The sequence below is a fragment of the Sminthopsis crassicaudata genome, chromosome 2, assembly GCF_048593235.1.
Source record: "Sminthopsis crassicaudata isolate SCR6 chromosome 2, ASM4859323v1, whole genome shotgun sequence".
In the NCBI taxonomy this organism is placed as follows: domain Eukaryota; kingdom Metazoa; phylum Chordata; class Mammalia; order Dasyuromorphia; family Dasyuridae; genus Sminthopsis; species Sminthopsis crassicaudata.
Genome location: NC_133618.1, coordinates 514,060,752 through 514,083,349, shown reverse-complemented (window position 1 = coordinate 514,083,349; position 22,598 = coordinate 514,060,752). Strand labels below are relative to the sequence as shown.

At 40.5% G+C, this 22,598-nt stretch overlaps 1 protein-coding gene and 1 long non-coding RNA gene across 4 annotated transcripts; one reads left to right on the top strand and one right to left on the bottom strand.

Moving 5' to 3' along the window:
- Positions 1–1,357: 1,357 nt before the first annotated feature.
- On the top strand, positions 1,358–16,713 carry LOC141557912 (uncharacterized). Of its 2 annotated transcripts, XR_012486919.1 has the most exons (4): positions 1,358–1,803; positions 9,193–9,310; positions 11,237–13,772; positions 16,130–16,713. It is a non-coding gene; the product is annotated as an uncharacterized LOC141557912 (long non-coding RNA). The 2 variants fall into 2 exon arrangements; XR_012486920.1 differs by lacking the exon at positions 16,130–16,713 and having other exon boundaries at positions 13,613–13,726.
- On the bottom strand, positions 10,567–19,039 carry NGDN (neuroguidin). Of its 2 annotated transcripts, XM_074294292.1 has the most exons (12): positions 19,014–19,039; positions 17,052–17,236; positions 16,255–16,314; positions 14,836–14,907; positions 13,698–13,835; positions 13,268–13,352; positions 13,126–13,178; positions 12,557–12,680; positions 12,295–12,463; positions 11,399–11,555; positions 11,213–11,270; positions 10,567–10,732 (listed from the first exon to the last, which is right to left on the bottom strand). In XM_074294292.1, exons 3-12 carry the CDS (start codon positions 16,309–16,311, stop codon positions 10,713–10,715), a joined length of 933 nt encoding a protein of 310 aa, XP_074150393.1. In that variant the 5' UTR covers positions 16,312–16,314; positions 17,052–17,236; positions 19,014–19,039; the 3' UTR covers positions 10,567–10,712. The 2 variants fall into 2 exon arrangements, with proteins under 2 accessions (XP_074150393.1, XP_074150392.1); XM_074294291.1 differs by lacking the exons at positions 17,052–17,236; positions 19,014–19,039 and adding an exon at positions 17,271–17,338.
- Between the last annotated feature and the right edge of the window lie 3,559 nt (positions 19,040–22,598).

The following is a 22,598-nucleotide window of genomic DNA, read 5'->3' as shown; positions in this document are numbered from 1 at the left end:
TCCCCTCAAACTCCATGATCAAAAGAAAACTTGCCAAGGGTAATATGGGAATTCAGGATGTCATGACCCAACACAGATGTCTTACTGATGACCTAATTAGATTACCTGATTTGAAATCAAAATAAAGAGAAAATCAGTCCCCAAAAGGCTCTGAGAACTAGACTTAGTCCAAAGACAACTAATGTGACCCCAAGAAACAATCCCACAATTTGAGAGGGCTAATGTGAGGAAAGAAAATTGATAAAATAAAATTTATTCCATCCTGGATTTTCCAAATTCTATAAGACTCAGCACATAATTTAGAGGTCACATTTTTCAATCTAGAAGTACCCTCTAGAGTCTAGATCAGGGATGTCAAACTTAAATATAAACAGCAACCTAAACCGTACATAAGGATTCCTACAGATTACAACTGACTTAGTTTTAAAATGTCATATTATCCATGTTCTATTGCATTATTTTGTAAAATATTTCTCAATTACACTTTAATTTGGTTCCAGTTGCTCTGAAGAGTACTGTAAACTTGCAGATCTGATACCTCTGCTCTAGATTCAAGATTCCTCAAGATACAAATCTGTTCTCCTTCAGCTAAATTTCTTCTAACTCACTGAGATAGCTAGACTTCTATCTCTAGGAAAGGTTCTTTAGTGTCATTTAGTTATCTCATAACCTTGGTAAGAAAAAGTCCATTCTTTAAAAAAAATTTAAATTGTTTCTGCTACAATTTAAGAGTTCATTTTTGTCAGTGGAAATTCAAAATAATTAATATGCATTGCTATATCATAAGCTTTAGCAGCTTGATAATAATTTAGTTCCCAGCTCCCTTTCTCCACATTCAATAACGTGAATGCTTATATTCCTTTCTTATGGGATTTACCTTCCAAGATTGCCTCCATTCATATATATACATAGGTCCAATATAAACATAGGTCCATACATACAGGCATGCATACGCATACAGACACACACACACAAAGAATTTAAATGCAATCTGTTTTGTCTCTCATTTTCTCCTACTCTCTCTTTTCCTTCCATTTGATTCTTTGCCCATCACCCTCATTTCCCTATCCAATCTTCCTTCTTCCTCACCTTCCTACACCTTTGGACAGTAGCCTTGCTTCACCACCTCCATTTTTCTGACCTAGCAGCCTGCCCTGTAGGAATGTTAATTAGCACGTAGAATTTAATTAATTCAGCAGCTAATTAATGATGGGGGAGGAAAATCAGGAGAGAAGGAGGGTGGGAAGGAGCCTAGACTTCCGCAGGCACCGCAGATGGTTCTGGGTTGGCTGGCACTATGCCACCACTCTCTGGCTCCCCCTCCACCCCAGCACGCAAAGCAAAAGGGGGTGGGGCAGAAATGAGGGGCACAGACTGGCAGAACCGCCAGACAGGCTCATTCAGTCTTGCCACCGCTTTGTGCTAGAAAAAGACAGAGGGAGAAAAGAAGCAAGAGAAAGAGAAAGACGGACAAGACAAGACTCATATATTTAAATAAAAAAGCAAAAGAAGAAAGCAGCTAATTGGAAAGATACCCTCCCCTTCTAACTCAAGAAGAAGGAAAGGTCGGAACTCATCCAATCCCAAAGGAAACTGGCAGTGTGGGTTTCCCAGTTCCTTAGGACCATTAAGGAAAAGAGGGGGAAGATATGGCCGTTCACCCTTTGGGCAGCCAGGTATCCTGACTCAGGACTCTCCATTCTGCTAACTCTACTCCTACTATGGCATTCCCTGAGTATGAGAGGTTGACAGCTATTTTGAGATGAAAGACAAGGGCCAAAACAAGAAAAAGGATTAAGGATGGTAAGTGAATGAGGAAAAGGGGAAGGAAAAAAAGGCATAAAGATGACCAAAAGAGATACAGGTGAGTGAAGGGCAAGAGGAGGGGGCAGAAATAGGCAATGGGGAGTAAGATAGAAAGGAAGGGGAGGATGGGCTAGAGAACTGTTAGACACCATGACAGAATGTCTGAGGCAAAGGATACCATATCTTCCTCAGCCCCCAGTCTAGAGGAAAAAGGGTAAGAATCTCAATGTCAGTGAAACAAGAGCATCAAAAGTTCTTCAGGTCAGTGGAGAAAAGAAGGAAATAAGTGCTTATATAGCATTTCCTATGTGCCAGGCACATGTGGGTGCTTTACACATATTATCTCATTTGATCAGTGGAGAGTGGATTATTACTAGATGCACAGATCCTTGAGAGACTCTACTCAAAACTATTCACATCTCAACCAAACTGGGGATTTCTAGAAGGCAAAGGACAAGTCACCCAACAATCTGAAAAAGAAATTGAGACTACATAAGGCTGCAGAACCCAAGTCCAGGTGTGATGTCAGGGGAGTGGGTAAGGAAAGCCACAGATCTATAGCAGAGATCTAGCTCTCTCCTAGCCCTCTGGAGCAGGTGTAAATAGGGGAAGGAGGATCTAATGAGAAGAAACCACAACAGAATACTGGTTTAAGGAAGAAGTGCTGGTGAGGTAAAGGCTAGGTATGGCAGCAAATCTCTCTTGACTAGAAGAATGTAGGGAAATTTGTGCCCTTGGGAGGAAGGGAAAAACCCCAGCTATGAGAGAGAAAGATCACAGAATAGGGATGAAAAGAAGTAGAGCAGGGCTGTAGGAACTGGGAAAGATCAAAAAACAGATGGTTTTTCTGGGCCTGTTTAAAGAAAGCCAGCAAAAGTGGCAATAAAGGCTTATAGCTGATTAAGATTTCCTAACTGGGAATTCTAATTTCATCATTATACCACTTGGGATTTCATGGAGGCCAGAAACTCAAGGGCCCATTATTGTCCATTATCCACAGTCCACCTAACAGTCCCAATCTAAGGTGGGAAGGCGCAGTATCTTAAAGCAGTAGCTCTGAAAGTATGGTCTGCAAAGCCCTGAAGCTTCCTCCCAAGTAGTTTGTAGGGGGATCCAAAAATATAAGTCACCCTGAAACATGTGAACTGTTTGTGAATGGTATTTTCCACTGTGAATATTAAAAAGTATAAAAACGTTAGCATCAAATATAGCCAAAATAACAACTGTTTACATAAGAGGTCTCAGAAATTTGAAGACCTCGTGGTATATAAATGCAAGGAGATAACACATAGGGCCAGAAAAGTTGTGTTTTAAGCTAAAATTAAGTTTTGAGCTAAGAGAAAATGAAACTGCCTTTTTGTATATTTCAGGTCCTTCTGGGCTCTTCAATTCTGTCCCATTCAAGTTTATCCTATCCCTCTGTGTAGGGTTCAGAATATTCTCTCTAATGAACAGAGAGGGAAATGCACTTGGTTAAGGTTACCCATTTGGTCAGTAACATAGCCAATAGCTGAATCTGAAATAGGAAAGAGAAGACAAGTGCTTCCACAGTTTCCTACCTCCAGAAAGCTATGACCCACAAAGAAGAAATATGAGAACAAGAAGCATCAGTGGTTTTATCTTAACATAGTTCCCCTCTGAGATGTCATTTACTTCATAGAGCCCTATTTGGGGGGTACAAGTACCCCAGTGTCATTTAAATTAGCTCTCATTTACATGAACTGAGGCTAAGTGAAATGAATAGGACCAGAAGATCACTGTTCACAGCAAAACCAAGATTATACAATAATCAATTCTGATGGATGTGGCTCTTTTCAACATCGAGGCAATTCAGGCCGGTTCCAATAGTCTTGTGATGAAGAGAGCCATTTACACCCAGAGAGAGGACTATGGAGCCTGAGTGTGGATCACAACATAGTATATTCACTTTTTTTGTTGTTTATTTGCATTTTGTTTTCTTTCTCATTTTTTTCCTTTTAGAGATGATTTTTCTCGTGTAGCAAGGTAATTATGGAAATATGTATAGAACTACACATGTTTAACATAGATTACTTGGTGTCTAAGGGAGGGGAAAAAATTTGACACACAAGATTTTGCAGGGGTAAATGATGAAAATTATCTGCACATATATTTTGAAAACAAGCTTTAGTAAATAAATGAATGAATAAATAAGCTTTCTCAGACACTAAACTCTTCAGCAAGTCAACAAAATGCAGAATCACAAAAACCATCTTTTCAAGACTACCTTTCCTTTAGAAAATAATGTTCCTGTTTCATCCTCAGAATCTCTGATAGTTTGTTCAAAACAGAGTAACTAAGTGGATCACAAAAGAGCTAATGCTTGTAATGTACACATACACACAAAAATACTTTGTTGAAACTAATAGCTGATGGTTACGCTTGTATTATCATTGAATATATCTCAAGATTGAGTAGAACCCTAAGAAACTTGGGTCTTAGTGGAAGAATAAATCACTTTGGAGGGGGAGACAGAGACAGAGGAGGGAAGGAGCGAAAAAAGGGAGGGAGAGAGAGGGAAGGACAGAGAGACAGGGAGGGACAGAGAGACAGAAAGAGGGAAAGAGAGACAAACGAGAGAGACAGAGACTCAGAGAAAGAGCTGAGTTTTCCCAGTTGAAAGATTGGGGGGGGGGGGGGGAGAAGAGAAGCTGTAATTCGTGATAATTTTTGAGAAATCAATGAGATAATTTGGCTCAAATATCTTATGCTCCTAAGGAAAAAAGGATTATACATATAACGGATTACTTGCCATCTAGGGAAAGGGTGGGAGGAAGAGGGGTAAAAAATTGAAACACAAGGTTTTTCAAGGGTCAATGTTGAAAAATTATCCTTGCATGTTTTGAAAAGAAAAAACTTTAATTAAAAAAAAAGAAAAAAGGGTTATAAGAACTTTGTGTATCATTCTTAATCCTGGAAGCCACTGGGGTAGAGAACCTGAAGAGATCACTCCATGATGTATCTCTAATATGAATTGATTAGGAAACCAAGGGTCCCGGGATCATAGAACAGATGTCTCTCAGGACTCACAGGCATTAACATGACAAGACACCAAAAGAAAGATTATGGGACCAACATCACTGCTATGGAGAACATACAATAGGAAGGTGACAGATGTAGATCAAACAAAAGCATTTCTTCCATGAGTACCCCAAGAATTTAATGAGAAATCCCGAGAAATTGGCTTCCTGTCTCAACATTCAATTTTTAACTAGAAATCCAGTCAACCTGGCTCTGGTGGATGAGTCTACTTTATCACTTTCTAGTCTCGGTTCTTAGTTCATAGATCACAAAAACATACTGTTGAAAAGTAAGATAGAACACAAGACACAAACAAGGTGCTAAGAAAGCTCATTTCCCCCAAACAAGCAACAAGGAGCAAAAGCCCCACAGTGCTGAATTAATTCTTCAGGGTATTAGAGGTAAGAGGTAAATCTGTTGGCCAAGGAATTTATGAAAGCTGATGGAATCAGGAAAACCTGCCATTTCAGAAACTGGGAAACTTTCCCATTAGAATAGGGGGCCAGTTAGGTGGCGCAGTGGATAGAGCACCAGCTCTGAAGTCAGGAGGACCTGAGTTCAAATTTGATCTCAGACACTTAACACTTCCTAACTGTGTGACTCTGGGCAAATCACTTAACCCCAATTGCCTTAGCCAAAAAAACAAAACAAAACAAACAAACAAACAAACAAAAACAAAAAAACCCTAAACATTAGAATAGGTTAGTTTAAGTATCTGAAGTACTAGGAACAAGATATATCTGGGTATAGGAAAAAAAATTATGAGGCAAGGTGAAACAAGGTAGAAATTTATGGATATGGAGTTGTCATTAAGCAGGGCTTTAGAACAAAAAGGACCTACAGTCAGGAGTCCAATGGAAACCCAAATTCAATAGTGATTTGACAGGATGGAAAGGCAGAAGAGCTCAGTGAGTTAAAAGGAAAACAAGAGGTTAGGAATCAGGCTAAGACAGAGGATTAAAGTTCTGGGCTGCAGCCAGAAACCTGCCACAATCAAAATAAGCAGATAAGGTGTCCATGGTGAAAGGTACTACAGCTGCCCCAGCTGGTATTCACCAAGAACTCAAGAGTGATGACTAGAGCATCCCCAGAGGAACCATAGATCACATTTCAGAGCACGGCCTTCCTCCTCCCACCCCCAAATCACTTTTCTATCTCCATTATTTCCCCCCCACCTCTCATCATAGGCCCATCAGTCTCCTGCACTACTCTTCAGCTCCCCCATCTTGTTTGTATTCTCCTCTAAACTCCAAGATTTCTTACTCCTTCAGTCCCCCTTTGGGCAGGAAATTCATTTGTGAAGGGAGTTGTTAAAATGGGGAGTGGGGAGAAAGGGAGAAGGAAAGAATCTCAATTCTAGAGGAAGAGAGAGAGAGGGAGGTTAAGTAACAAGAACAAGCAAGCTAGCAGGAGCAGGGGGGAGGGGAGGGAGATGGCACTGCGGAAAAAGAGCGCCACAAAATTAATTTGAGGAAGGGAACAGTCAGGGAAACGTTAGTGGAATAACAATCAGGCAATGGAGGGCTGGGGAAGGGGTGGGGAGGAGGGGAGGGTGATATAGGGGGAAAATGGTACTGGGGGGGATGAGGGGAATGGAGTCTAGAGCAACAGCAGCACCATCTAGGGGTGTGGCCAAGGTTCACAGACAGCAACAAAAGAGTCCAGGCAGCCTACTCTGCAAGCATAGCCCAGGCAAGATAATCCGAGGGGGGAGGGGATGGGGATGGGGTGGGACTGAGAAGCCAAGGCACCGGTCTTCCAGACCTCCAGATAACGCCAATCTGAGGCTGCAGAAAATAGATTCTGAATGGGCCTTCCTGGGAAAAGTGGGCTTTGGTAAGGGGGGGGAGGTGCAGGAGAAATGGCTATTTCCATTCCATCAAAGGGAATAACCATACTGTCCTCAGAATTCACACAGGAGAATAAAAGGATAGAGATTTCCTCCCACCTGGAGAAGTAATCTTGCTGCCTTTATTTTCAAGTGATTTTTTCCCTCCCTACTGAGTGGTGGAACATTACAAAAGCTTCCTGAGCCCTAAGCCCCCCTTACTCATCTGCTTACTCCTAGCATTGCCTCAAAACTCTCAACCATCATTAAAAACCCCAGGGGAGCCACCATGCTCAGAGAAGGAGGGGAGTATATCTAAGCTCTCCCACTCCTCTCCCTTAGTAAGATAGAGTAAAGGTGGGAGGGGGTGAAGAAAAGAAGGTCATGAGAGAGAAAGCAGAAGCCTCACAGGAGGAGAAATGTGATCATTGGTATTTGTTTGTGCTTCTAGGGAGGAAGAATCCGTCATATTTTTAATAATAATAAATACATGAAGACAGATTTGCCAGTGCTGCTCAGGCTCTTTGGGAAGCATGGGGGAGGGGAGCCAATGCAGTTGCAGCACACATCAGCAGCCCCCTAGCAGTTAGACAAGCACAGGATTGCGGCAGCCCCCAACCTGCTATACTCTCCATCAAAGGAACCCAACCATGGGCTCTATTTGCATTCAACTCCCTTCTTCCAATCTGCCCTCTAAAAAAAAAAAAGCCTTCTGCTTCCCCTACCCCCAGTCTACTATGGGAACTCTCCAATTAGCCCTTATTCTAATAGAACTCAATCTATCCTCTTTTACTTCTCAGTAGCCCAAATGTCTACACCATGATCATCTGCTCCACTGATGCTTTCTCCACTAGTGGCCCATACAAGCTAATCCACAGTCAAGTCAACAGGCATTTGTTATGTGCCAGGCACTGTGCTAAGTGCTGATGATACAAAGAAAGTCTTCCTATACAGAAAGACTGCTATGCAGAATTCAATATATCACCAATTCTCAATTCCACTAAGAGAGATTTTCCTCTTCTCCATTTTGATTTCAATGTGACCTATTCCTCATATGCTAAAATATACAGGCCATGGAATAGACATACAATAAAAGGTATGGGGGAAGAGGGAAAAAGAGTATCAAGAATTCTAGACCAAACGGATACTGCCACCTATTGACCTAAATTCATGCAAAATAGGCCCTTAATACAGTCTTTCCAATTTGATGCTATCATTATTGATAGTTTAAACATCAAAAACATAGCTCTGGTGGCTTCTCTGAGACCCCTCTCCCCCCCCCCCCAACAATGAGATCAAGGAAATACAATAGTAGGCCTGGGCAGAAAGCCAGAGTGATGGTGCCCCTATCCCAAGTACAGTGAAAGGAAGAGACTAAATTCAAGCAATATAATTACTCAACTATTTTCAACATTACTCAACTCCTTCAAGCTAGCAGTCATCTGAATCCTTCTCTAATAATATGAACTCTCCATGGTGCTGAATACCTAAAAACCCCACACTAACTCCCAAGTCACACTCACTACATAAAAGGAAAGAGGTTTTTTTCTGTTTTTTTTTTTTTTCCCTCACTTAAGAATCCATGAAGATAAAGTGGCCTCTCGAGAAATCTGTTATTTGGAGCTCGAAACAAAAATCACATAATTTTAGAACTAGAAGGGGAATTCAAAATGATCAAACCTAACCCTTTTATCTTACAGATGAGAAAATTGAAACAATGAAGTTAAGTAACCTGGAAAACATTATATGGCTAGTTAATGGCAAAGCCTAGATGGATTAGAATCAAGGTCTCAGCTCCCCAGATTCCAGTGCTTTTTCATTACATCATAATAAAGGCCAGTTCTGTTTATGGATTCTGACAGTCTACTGTAAGTTCCCTTAAACAACAGTCAATGGTCAATGAAAACTGAATCACTTAGGAAATGTTCATCTTGGAGAATCTCACTAAATCTGAATGTCCACAGGGCTGCTATTAAAGATGGGGGATTAAAAAAAAATACAAAACATTGTAACAATACTTATTAAAGAACTTTGGTATTCCATTTCCTCTATTCTATCTACTAAGTAATCTTTTCTCAGCATTGAAAATATTTTCATTATCCAGATTTTATACTTGAAACCTGTCCCTGAATACTACCAAACTATGAAGTCCAGCGGGCCCAAGGAATATATGGGGAAGGAATCACTATATTCTAGAACTGAAAGATACTATCAGATAAACCTTGATATTGTTATATAGTTAAATCCTATCTCCTTACAGACAAAGAGGCTAATCAAAAAAGTAAACTGGAGACAAAAGATGAAAACTTATTTTTTTTATGTAAGAACACAAATCCTTTTTACCTTGGAAATTTTCTGAACATTAGAACCATAATTACCAATAGAATTAAACTATGAGTTAAAATTGGTTTACTTTTGGTCTCAACCTGTGGTTTGGAGTAATCCATGCTATGGGCCTAGAAGACCAAATCAAGTCCAGTATCTCCTGACTTGTTCAGATGTTTCTTTACAAACCTTAGGTAAGATTCAATTCAACTTGATCTGCAACCCTACTTCAAGATATGCCATTCCTAAAGCTATCGGAGTAAGAGGGAACCTCCAGGTACAAGCCCCCGGTTCTGACATCTACAAGATCAGGTATGGTATAGGACTTATTTGCTCCTAATCTCACTTTACTCCATCTTTAACCTAGTTTGTATACAATAAGCAAAGGCACCCAGGCCTATGCTAGCCAGGAAAATCAAGATCCAAACTCAGGTTTCAGTTTTATGGTGAAGAGATGCATGTATCAACTTACTACATTTAAATCTGTACCATTACTTAATACTTCTAGTTTTAAAAAAGGAGAGAAGCAAAGGAAAGAACTCAGCTTCTCCTTGATTGTAAGATTCAACCAATCTTAGTGGCATATGCCTTCTACCTTTTTCCAACCTTACTCATTTTCTTGGGATCAGATGAATACAATTCCTTCATGTCCCATTCCCAAAAAGAGAAAAGTTTTCTGAAAACAAACTGATCAATATCAATGTAGATGTCAGCTTACTAAGGCAAAGGTATCCCAGGCCTCAAGAGACACAATTCAAAGACTCATGCCCCAACTAGGAATATTTGCTTTTTATTCTAAGATACATAGCCTTCAATCTCATTAGTTGAGTTTGACTGCTCTGGCTGTGGGAATGGATCATTTAGTCTGTTTATAAATTAGCAATCTCCTACTAAATCTACCTGTTAATTAGCACATTCTCAAGTTTTACACAACACACACACACACACACACACACACACACACACACACACACACACACACACACACACACACACACACACACGGCTAAGGAACCAAATCACTAATTATAAAAGAAGCATGGGGATTTGTAAAGCACAAAACTGCCTCAATTTCCAATACAATACCTGAATATAAGTCCACTTTGAACATAGCAAGACAGAAATAAGTGAGAGAAGTCCAGAGTGTGAAAAATGGGAAAATTCCCAATTTTAAGGTAGAAAGGCTGATGTCTAGTTTGACATGAGGTAGTTTCATGAGTCTCTGCTGCCACCTGGTGACCTATAGGACGCATTACATAAGATTTCCCTAGTTAAACCTCTCAGGAAATCTATATATTATTGAAAACATGTAACAAAACAATAAGCTAAAGGAAACTCCTGAAACAATGAATATTCAAGATGACTCAGAAGTACTTTTTCTATTGCTTTCTCATTTATCTAGCAAAAATGAACTACTTTTCTTGAACTTGAAATGAACTAATTCTTTCTTCTTCCCTTTTTTCATCTTTAAATGCCCAATCTTCCTGCTCTTTCCACCACCCTGGATCAAGAGGGGCCCCAATTTCAATCAGACGCTCTACCCATACAATTCATATCAAAAAGGGATATTCATTTTAAAAATTAATTTAATTTTATTATAAGGATGGTTCTACAAATGCATTTGAAGCAAATAACCGCTGAATATAAACAGCAGAACCCCATGGAGCATAAGAGTCCCAGGGTGATATATGTATACAAAAACATACAGAGAAAATCACCGCCGCCTCCGAAAACCTGAAAGGAAGGGAAACAGAGAGTGAGGCAAAAGATGGGGGTGGGAAGGGGAAGGGGACTAAAGAGACAAGAGTAAATAAAGCTTAGATAGAAGGGGTCAAAATAGGAAAGGACCACTGGACAGTCTATGCTGTTTATGTTCTCCTGGAACACAAGACTAGGAGAAGGGGACGGACCAAGGTAAAGTGAAATAAAGGCTCCTTTTCCTTTGGTAAGAACTGAAGAGTCCTGCCCAATAGAACAAAGAATTGATAGAGGAGCTGTGGGATCCCAGAGACAGTAATCAAAAACCTTCTTTAGAAGTGAGAGTAATCATCATCTTGAGAAGCAGGACTAACCTACCCCACCCAAAGGAGATTATTGTCTGGAAAGGGATAATTCGGAGATCAATGGAAATCAGAACAATAAATCCACAAAATTCTATCATCCTTTGCCCACAGTTCCCACCCAGACCTACCTCAAGTATAATCACATACTGACCTTTTTTCTTCCTACCCTTCTTAGGTACCTTCCTTCGCTTCTTAATGGGATTCTGGTCCTGAAGATAGATTTTATGGGGCAGAAAAGGATCATAAATTCCTTCAGCTGAGAAAGTTTATTCCTACCTTACTGAGTCATGAAACAACAGCAAAGAATATTCCCCATCCACTAGTCTCCAATTCTCACCTCATCAAGATGGGGGGTTCCCCCTGTCAAGGCACTGATGTCACTGAAGTGTGTGAGGGAATGAAGTTGGGAACTCATAGCATGTGCTCGTTTCCGCCGTCCTTTTTCTCTCTTGCTGACACTCAAACGTACCATCATGCTCTCCTCATAATTGATCCTGCAGAGAAACATAAATCAAATATATTCAACAGGCTCCATGGTGTCCCCCAATTACAAAAACCAAAAACCAAACTTTTCCTCAGAATTTTCATTCTATACAAACCAACAAACACCTAATTAAGTATCATGTCTTTGAATTTCCCTAGAGATATACCCATTGCCTATTAGAATGGCAGTTAGGAGATTTTACTGGGCACTTTCCTTTTCTATTTTCATCATCACTGAAAATTACTATGCCCTCACTGTATTTATCCTTATTGAGAACAAAAGCTTACCCCTCCAAAGGGTCTAAGTTGCCACCTAAGCAACCAATTAATCTAGTAGCATTTATCATGCACTTTAAATGTGCCAGGTCATTAGGCAGATGAGTCTATCTGTATCCAATTCTCACTCAATCAGATCTATTTCTATTCCCTAAATTTATCAAGCATTCTCTAAACAACCAGGAGGAACTGCTTCTGCTCTTGCCATTAATACAGAAAGCTCTGGTGGTGAGTAAATCAGAGAACAACATAAAGAGATTCTTCCTTCCCCTCCCAAAGTCTACAATTTACTCCATATGTAGCTTTTAAATCCCCACAAGTTCTCTCACTATTGTGCTAAGCTTTCATATCCCTCACTCTATGAAATTGCTGTTTCAGCTATTTCTTTAGCTCTCTGTAGCAGATGCTTTTTTTCTGGCCATATTAACTCATCCCATACCCTGATATAAGCCTGTACAGTGACATGAAGCAGACCTGTGTTGATCCTCCTGGCTCTGGCGAGTGGCATGGGGATGCCGGGAATCACGAATCTCTTCAGGGGCATCCGAGTACTGCTCTTTGAGTTCCCGGATGACAGAGCTACTCAAGGCCCTCTTCCTAGCTCGTTCCAGAAGTTTCTTTTCACGCTCAGCTTCAGTTTCATCTGTGGAGCAAAACATGAAGCATTACCAAAGAACAGAGAAGGGGAGATAATAACCTTGACAAGTCAAACAGAAAAGGCAATAATAAAGTATACCATAATGCACCGGAACCAAACGAGGTGGGATATATTTCTTGGGTTCTCCTTTTGTGGTTTTCTTTAATGAAACCCCACTTTGTCCCTCCTCAGTTTCTTCATCATCTTCATCCTCAGAACTCAGCTATATAAGGAATAAACAGTATTCTAAAAGAGAGATATCAAACACAGCCCCTGGGCTGACTCCCAATACTCCCCAGGGTGGCCTGAATGGGATAAAACACAATTAGATAATATTTAACAAAGTAAATAAAAACACAATAAAACAGATAATAAGTGGATTATATGGATAAGTATGGAACCAGCCTGCAGGGATCCACATGGGTTTTTAGTTTAGTTTTAAACCATTCTTCTAAACCAATTTAGGGGGAAAATTGAGAAAATAGATTAAAAAGGATACCCCTAAATAGCTATGAATAAAAATTCTTTTAGGAGGAACAGATAAAAACAGAGTAAACGAAGCCTGAGAATTTTATAATCTTAAATCACAGCTCAGAGAAAAAATAGTAAGAGTCTTCCAAAAAAAAAAAAAAAAATCTCCCAGATTTGGGAGTTTAAAATCCATTTACCTTACTTATCATATTGCTGGGACGAGGTTTAAATCGAAGAGGGTCATTTTCACCTGAAATGAGAAACCCCAACAAGGAAATATTAGTTACCAGGGAAATTTCTCGTTAAGGGACAATAAGCCTCACCTTGTCCCTCACTTACTGAGGCTGCCTGTCACTGCTGTTTTCACCAATTTGTCTATTTGATACTTGAGTTTTTGATCCAAAGGACGAAGCTTTTCCAAAACCTACAAAAGACCATTGGATTAAAAATTTGGAGCTGGAAAGACCTCAAAGATAGTTTAGTCCAAACCCTTCATTTTACAGATAAGGAAATTGAGGCTGAGAAATGACATTCCTAAGGTCAAACAGGCAGTGACAGAGGAAAAATTTACACTCAATTTATTGGGATAAGAGTTCCAATGTTCTTTTTACCATATTTTGGCCAGATTAAGCATTCAAAAAGGAAGTGGAACAAATGAACAGAATTATGCTTTTCTTTCTTTAGCTCCTTTTCCTGGCCATTGTTATCAGGCACAATATGGCTGAATGGCAGGGACCTGCTGCCATACACCATCTTGGGAGTCTTATACCGTTCGGATCTCCACCAGTCTCAGGATTGCAGGATGTTCCTGAAGTGAACTTCCAGAAGCCTTGTCCAGGATCAGGTAACTAAGGTCCATGAGGTACATGAGTAACAACTGGTCTTTCACCTCCAGGAAGCTGAGGCCCTGAAGTGGGAAGAATTAGTAAGAGAAACATATCTAGCTATAGCATCTGAAGAAGCAAAGGACATGAAGGGGAAAAGAGAATAATAGGCTTGTTCCTAGTTAAGGTTCTTCTCCAGTTATCCAGCTGTACACACAAAATATATCTGTCAGTTCTATGGCAAAGAAATGGCTGAAGATGCATTGAGAAAATCTATTGCAGGGAGTCAGAATAGTATAAGAGAAGCAAAGTAAAGGGGTAAATAAATGAAACTTCAGAAATGTGGTAGAGAACAGAGGGAGAAAAAAATAAGACTGGATTAAGGTAAGGTGAATTAGAAAGCATTAATAATAAAAGGAATTAGGTAAGGAAAGGTACTAACTGGAGTCAGTCATTAACTAAAAGACTGATGGAGGAAAAAAACTCCAAAACACCAGCAGGTGACTTCCATAACCCACTAAGGTTAATCTATTGACCTGAACAAGTCCTACTGCAGTCCAAAGTGATCTCATTCTCTAATTTCTAAATTACTTGCTGTCCATTGTATTAATGCAGTATTTTTCATATGTTGCTCTGTATTGTAGCCATTTATGTATACTCTAGGTTGACAACTAAATGTGAACACTAGAAGCATGGGCCAATGGTTTATACTGTCCCAGTATATCAAGCATACATTAAATATTTGCTGAATTATATAGATAGCTAAGATCAACATCAATAACTCAGTTTAAGGAAGATGAAGAAACAAACTAAGTTAAGATAACATGGTCTTAAAGGCTTGTGGTAGGACCATCAGTAAAAACTCAACAAGCAAACTGGTCAGGAATTTGAGCAATACCATGTTCAAATGAGATTTCAAGCAGAGAGAAAAGTGACAAGGAAAAAGCTAAAAAACAAACAAAAAACTCCAGCTCAAAAAATATGAGAAAAAACAGGAAATGAAAAAAAAATCAGATCACTATAAAATAACATAGCAAGCTGTAAGCAAGTTGGAGATTCCTGTTCCCTAGCATCTACTCTTACTTTATCTGTAGAGTAGGCTCCAGCCCGAACTTTCTTTGTCAGAGCTTGAACTTGTGAAGTTACAGCCACCACCTACAAATAAAAAAAAATAATAATAATGATAAGGAAAAATAGCAAGAAGTGGCTTCAGGGTTGGCTAAAAAGGGTTAAAAAGTAATTTTTGAAGTTTCTTGGACTCCCAACATCCCAGAGGAGAAAGAATCTCAGAGAGGTGCAGTGGGTAGAAAAAATTTTCATTTTTGTAAGAAAAATCTTAATTTTGCCAAAGCCTTACCAAAGAAACTTATGACAAAAATTAGACTACAGGTGCCATGATAATAGTTCACTTGCCCAGAGTACTCTATATATAGTCCACAAGGTACTATTAGACAGCACAATGCCTAGAAATGGAAGGCATAGCCTAATAATTTGCATTTCTCACAGCTCACTCATGAGGAAGATAGTCAAAGAATTATAATTTCTCTCTCACAAATGAGGAAACAGACTCTTCTTTGGAATCTAAATTAAGTGCTATCATTATGGAAAAGAACAGTGGAGTGTTCAGCTAAATAAATACAATAAAAGAATACTGGACTTGGTTTGGGGGAAAAAAAGGTTATAATACAGTTCCGTCACTAACTTGACTAAGTGATTAGAGCAGTTCTTTCTATATAAAGTGAAGGAACTGGACATCCCTATTATGATTCCTTTCAGCTCTAAAATTCAGTTTCCATGGGCACAGAAGTCAAACCTAAATTAGCAATGTAATTATCAAGTTACCCAGTTTCTGAAGTGCAAATCTAACCAAGTGACGCCCTATTCAGCCAGCTCCAAGGGCTTCTTATAGGCTCTAAGATAAACTCCAGTACAGCTTTTAAAGTTTATAAAACATGGCCTCCATTTCTCTTTCCAAACTCACTGTTATTTCCCCTCCATACTCTGCAATCCAGTCCTTCCTCTGTTCTTCAGACACTTTACTTCCCATCACTATGAATTCCTTTCTTAATTCTTACTCCTTCTCTTGCTTTAAAATGCAGCTCCAGGGCCGCCTTCTGCATCAGCTTTTCCCTGATCTTATCAACTACGAGTGTCCTCCTAGCCAGCTACCTTATGTTTAATAATTTTGTATAGATTCACTTTCATTACATTGTTGTGTTTATGTTGCACATATTTCCATATGTACTTGTGGTTTCACCCCAATGAAACTGTAAGCTCACAGCAATGTGCCATATGGAGTGCTTCAATCTTTGTACTAGTGTACCCAGTGAGATACTTAACAAACACTTGACTGATTGAACTTTCACTTGGCTTTTAGGCAGAAGAGGAAGACAGCCGTTCATTAAGACAACACCAAGCAAACGGGAACAGGGAACAAGGCCACACATGGAAGGTACAGACGGTTCTGGAGTAGATTTGCCACATAGTTGTCATGTTGCTCACCTGTTCCTGGAGGTTGTTTAAAAGAGAGAGTGCAAGTGGCAGGTCTGACTCTAGCATCTCCTGTAAGGGGGGAATGGAAAAGGAAAAAAAGTATATCAAAACTATCTGTCTTACACAACTAAAAATAAACTACTCCATACATCTCACTGGTGAGCTGTGCCTGCATAGGTTTGGCCTTTACTGTGGCCGGAGAAACATCGTGCTTCAATCCAGAACTCGGACTCCCCGGGGACCCGAATAGCCCGAGGCTGGGAGCGGCACCAAAACTGGGAAGGCCCCGCCCCTTTCTTCGGACCAGGGCGTGCTCCAAAGCTAGGGAACTTTGCCTTGCAACATGGCTGGGAGCGCCAAGTTTGAAAGAGGCTGCCTTCTTCCATATCCCTCCCTTCTCGTTCATCCCTTACCAAGTGACTATGGCTAGTTGGACAGGGAAAAGCCCTACTGCGGGCTGGACACATAACCCCGGATCGGGCGGGGGGGTGGGGGTGGGGAGGGGGAAGAGGCGGGGCACTGAGACCGAGAAGAGTACCCAGAGGGCACCTGGTGCAGGATGGAAAGAGAGGCCCTTTGCAAAAGGGGAGTCGATGGAAGAGGCAGAAGAGCACTTGGGTCAGAAACAGGGGAAGGAAGAACTCCCACCCCCTTCTCGCCCCTCAGCCTCAGGCCCTTTCCAAGCCCAATTTGGGGCCCTTCCCTCAGATTTCCGGGGTATCATCACTTCAAGACCGCCACTCCCAGTCCTTCCCTCTGCACGATGCCTCACTCCCCGGCGCTCCCCGGTTACCCAAAGCCCTCACTCCGTGAAGGAGGAGCCGCAATTCCTAGCAAGCGCCCCTTTCCCAAGCTCAGAGACTCGGCTAGGATAGGCCGCGACAGCTTCCTGGGGCTGCAGAGCGTCCACTTCCGCCGCAGGGGGCCGCTCCTCATGGATGTCATCCCGGGCCATCGTCCCGTGTCAGGAAAAAGGAACGCGCCCCTGCAGCTGAAAAAGATATAAAAACCCACGCGACACTCACCGACGCCGCCATCTTGGAAGCGTCGCTTTCCGACCCTACGCCCAATTTGACATGTGCTTCCGCAAGCTAATTTCCGCCCAGAGTAGATGGAGAGAAATCAGAACCAATCCACAGCGGTCCTCGCTAAACGTAAACCAATAAGAATATGAAGCGATGTCACGTCCCAAAGTAGTGGGATAGAGCCGACCAATGGAATGAAGAAATGGGGGACGCACGCAGAGTTAGGAGGCGGAGATAGAGTAGTGAAAAGGCGTGCTGAAGAGACACTGCATTTGATAGGTCAGAAACAACCAATTCTTAGCAAAGAGAATGGGGCATAAAATCCAGAACAACCAATGAAAATTGTAGAAACAAATGATTGATGGACTAGTGAATTGTCTGTGAAATGAGATGCCCAAAGAGAAAGGAAGACCGCTGAGCCGCGGAACCCAGAATCCTTTTCTCTAAAGTCCATTGAATCTTGCGCCATTGAGTGTCGCTGTTGTCCCCTACGCGGTGCGCCCACGTTCGGTTTTTCGGCCTCATCCGCCCCGGGTTCGCAGCTGAAGGCCAGACTATTGTAGGGCTTTGTTTGTTTCTCGGGTATTCTGCCCTGGCGAGGGACAGCCCAAGGACAGCCCGTGTGCCCAGAACCTCGCGGTGTCGGAAGCAAGCGCGGAAGGCTCGCGGCACATCGGGGTGGTCCTCCCGAGGCGAGTCCCGGGAAGGGCGCTGTCCTGCATGGAAACTGAGGATGCAAAGGTGCAGCTATAGCTCCGCCCGCCATGAGTGAAATACACATGTGGCCCACTAGGGGGTGCAATTAGAACTAGAATTAGGGTGGGAGTAGGGAAATCCCAAATTCAGATTTATCCGCCTCTGCTTATCCTAGGTGAGCCACTTTCCTTCCTCTGCAAAAATAACAGCGCCGCCCCCCACCTCCAGGTTGTAGTAAAGGTTAAAAGAGACCATGTTTCTGACGCACGTTGGTGACTGGCACAGGGCGGGCCTTTCATAAGGGTTTGTTTCCTTCAGTAAAGTAGGAGGAAACCCAAGATTCCTCATCGAAAGGGAAAGGAAGATGAATGCTGAGAGAGAGACGGATCGACAGAAATGCAGGGGAAGATTGTCCCCCCCATCCTCCTGTACGTTAAATCATTTCCAGCATGCTCTGCATGGCTTCAGCGCTGGCCGCCAGGGGCAGGATAGAAATTGAATGTACACAGCCCAGTCCTTATGTGAGACGGCTTGGACGAATCGATGAGAGGGAAGGAGAGTAGCAAGAATAAATAAGTGACGCGAGAGAATCTTGGTGTGTTGTTTTCTCAGACACGCCGCCGTCAGCGGTTTCTCTAGAACCATTCGTTTTAACCTGAAGCATCGTTGACGTAAGGCACTTACTCAATGCTAACCGGTAGTTACTGCCATCTGCTGTTTCTCTGCTGCCTTGCAGCTCTCGGATAGAGGGGGGGGGGGGTCCCCTAGAGAGAATGGATCATAGGAACGGAGAAATTTTCAGAGCTAGGAATAAGTTCACTTTTCGTGACAAGGCACTCTTGAGTGTTGTTCGCATGGACAGCAAGACTGATGCAGAGCACACGGTAGGTTCTGCACATCAAACTGAAAGTCTAGTTCAAACTGTATCCCATGAAATCTGGACAGCTTTCCAGAAAACTGAGTGCTCCCGCATGGGTTCTCTCAGGAAGATCTGAACATTACCCAGCAAGAGAAAGGGTCAGAACCAAGGGCCTCCTTAGAGCTTACCTGCCAAGCATTCCGCTTCTACTGCAGGCGGACCAAGGGCTGTGGTGTGCATGTCAGACACATACTTAGCAACATTGTGATGTCATTGCTCTGCAGAAAACAAGGTAATTAAGCACACAAACAAGTATTTTACCCATATTTCGGCTCTCCTTTGCCTTTAACTATCCTTATTTACAATTTACACCATTAATGTAGGACACATAATTTATTTCTGTGACGTCAGAGAGTCAGAATCCCAAACCAGCACAATCTAGGCTAGGGGAAGTAAATGGCATTTAGCGGAATTCAAGACTAGGATGAGAGAGGAAGCAGATTAGAACTGAAACTTGATTTACAAGATCTGGTCAAAAACCACCCTTTTGTACTCCAAGGGGAGAGATCAATATCTGAGCCAGTTTGGGCTGTACCCAGCCCCCACAGGATCAGAGCTGGCACTATCTGCTCAGGTTTCCCCAACACTGTTTCTTCCTTATCTGAAAAACCCACCCAAGAATTTGCCCACTGCTCTAGGCTTCTTGAAGCAAATAAAAGAGCCTAGGTGGAATCATCCCTTGGCAGAGAGTTGAAAGATGCCAGCATCACAGACTCTCTGTCCTGCCGCTTTTGGTGTATTTCTTTCTCTATCTAATGCTTTTTACTAACCAGACTTTAACCTTGCTTCCAAACCCTACAATAAACCTCTTTTTATCAATCCAGGTTTTCAGGCCTGTAAATTCATTTACAGGGGACTCTCGCTGCCGTTAGAACTCACTTAACTTTGTATCCTTGCGCCGAATCCAAAGGGATTGCAAGGAAGCTCCGTTTGACTCCTTGTACCCCAATCCTGCCACTAGACCTTCAATTAATCCTAATTTTATTGAGGTATAGACCTCATCATTAGGAATAAACCTCATTAGATTCTATATGACAGAAAAGGAAAAAAAAAACATCTGGGAAAACTGAAAAGCAGTCTGGCAGAAATTAGATCTTTATTAACATCTTATACTATATGTTATAATATATTCCAAATATATTCATGGCCTAGATATTTTAAAAATCATATTATTTTAAAAATTAGAAGATGAAAAAAACTACCTTATTCAATTATAGCTAGGGGAAGAAAGCTTAAATGTGATTATAGAAGACAAAATTTGCCATTTTGATTATATAACATTTAAAAGCTTTTGCATGAATAAAATCAATGCAGGAAGAATTAGAAGAGAGGAGATTAGGCCACATTTTTGTTACAAATATCTAATATATATCCAATATTAAAATATATGAAGCTGTGGAGTCATTTTTCACTTGTATCCAACTGATGACCCCATTTGAGGTTTTCTTGACAAAGATACTATAGTAATTTGCCATTTCCTTTTCCAGCTCATTTTACAAATGAGGAATCTGTGGCAAGCAGGATTAAATGGCTTGCCCAGGGTCACACAGCTAATAAGTGACTGAGGCCCTATTTGAACTCAGGAAGAGGAGTCTTCCTGACTTCAGCTCTATCGGTTACACCTCTGACAATTGTTATGAGTCATTCCCTAAAGGATAATTGATCAAAGGAGTTGAACAAATAATAAGGAATTACTATTAGCTATATGAAAGATTACACTCAACAATTTTCAAATTGACAAAGGAAGGAAATAATGTTTGGAGAGTCTGCAGGAAGATAAGAACTCTATTATACTATTGGGGGGTGCTTTGAATTGGTCCAAAAATTCTTGGAAGCAATTTGAAACTAAGGATGTCACTTCTAAGCACATACCTCATCAAATGACAAATGGATAAACAAATTTTGGTGCATGGATACAATGAAATATTACAGTTCATATTCATAACAATGAATGTGAAGAATTCAGAGGAGTATGAGAAGACTTGTTTGTAAGAACCAGGGAAACAATTATACACAATGACTAAAAGAAGACAAATGGACTAATCAATAATGAAAAAAATTTTTTAATTAAATACTTTGTAATTATAATGACCAAGTTGTTTCCAAAGAAGAAATGAGAATAGGCAGTTTTTAAAAGAAGAAAGTCAAGCTACCTACAACAATATGAAATAAATAATAATAAAATAGATGTAAATTTGAACACTTCTGAGGTTCTACTACATACTTATTAGATTGCCAAAAATAATTTTAAAAAAATAACAGCAAGTGTTGGAAGAGATGTATGAAGATATATATACTATTACACTGTTGGTGGAGCTAGAGATTGGTCCAACCAGTCGAGAAAATAATTTGGAATTACATCCCCAAAGTCATTAACTTGTATGTACCATTTGATATGGTCACACTATTATAAAGAACATACCACCAAGAGATCAAAATCTAAAGGAAAGAAATACATACACAAAAATTTTTTAATACTTTTTGTGTTAACAAACCACACTAAACAAAGTAGATGTTCATCAACTGGAATCATTAAATAAGATTATAATGTATGAATGTAATGTAAAATCATTGTGACTTAAGAATTCAGAGACATTTGGAAGAGTTATATGAATAGATATAGGAAAAGATAAACAGAACCAGAAAGATTACATGATAACCACAATGATAGTAACAGTGAGGTGACACAGTGTGGACAGAACACTGAATCTAGAATTAAAAATACCTGAGTTCAAATCTGGCCTAAGGAACTTACTAGCTATGGCTCTCTTCAACAATGAGATGATTCAGATCAATTCCAATGACTTTGTAAAGAAGAGGGCCATCTACACCCAGAGAGAGGACACTTGGAACTAAGTGTGGTTCACAACATAGCATTGTCACTCTTTTTATTGTTGTTTGTTTGCATTTCATTTTCTTTCTCCTTTTTTTTTTTTTTTTTTTTTTTTGGTTTGATTTGATTTTTCTTGTGCAGCAAGATAATTGTATAAATATGTATGCATATATTGGATTTAACATATATTTCTACCATATTTAACATATATTGGACTATTTGTCATCTAGGGGAGGGGCTGGAGGAAAGGGAGGAAAATTGGAACACAAGGTTTTGCAAGGGTTAATGTTGAAGAATTATCCATGCATATGTTTTGAAAAATAAAAAGCTTTAATAAAATTACTAGCTGTGATTCGGGCAAGTCACTTACCGTCTCTTTGACTCAGTTTTCTCTTCTGTAAAACAGGGTTAATAACACTTTCTACTTCGCAAAGTTGCTATGAAGATCAAATAAAATATTTATTCAGCAAATATTTGATCTTCATAGCAACCTTGCGAAGTAGAAAGTATTATTATTATTAAAGAAAAACAATTTTCAAAGATTTAAAATCTCTTATTGCATATCCCTCAGAGAACTGATGATGAAATTTACTTCCCACCCTTTTGCAAAGAGGTGAGGCAAAAGAAGTTTGGCATGAGACTTATGCTTTTAGAGATAGTATTTTTTTCCCCTGAGGCAATTGAGGTTCAGTGACTTGCCCAGGGTCACACAACCAGGAAGTATTAACTATCTGAGGTCATATTTGAACTCAGATCCTCCTGATTTCAGGGCTGATGCTCTATCCGTTATATCAAAATAGCTGCCCCTATTTTAATTTGTTTTGCTTGACTATATTTATTACAAGAGACAAATCTATCAAGAGTAGAGAGTGGGAAGTGA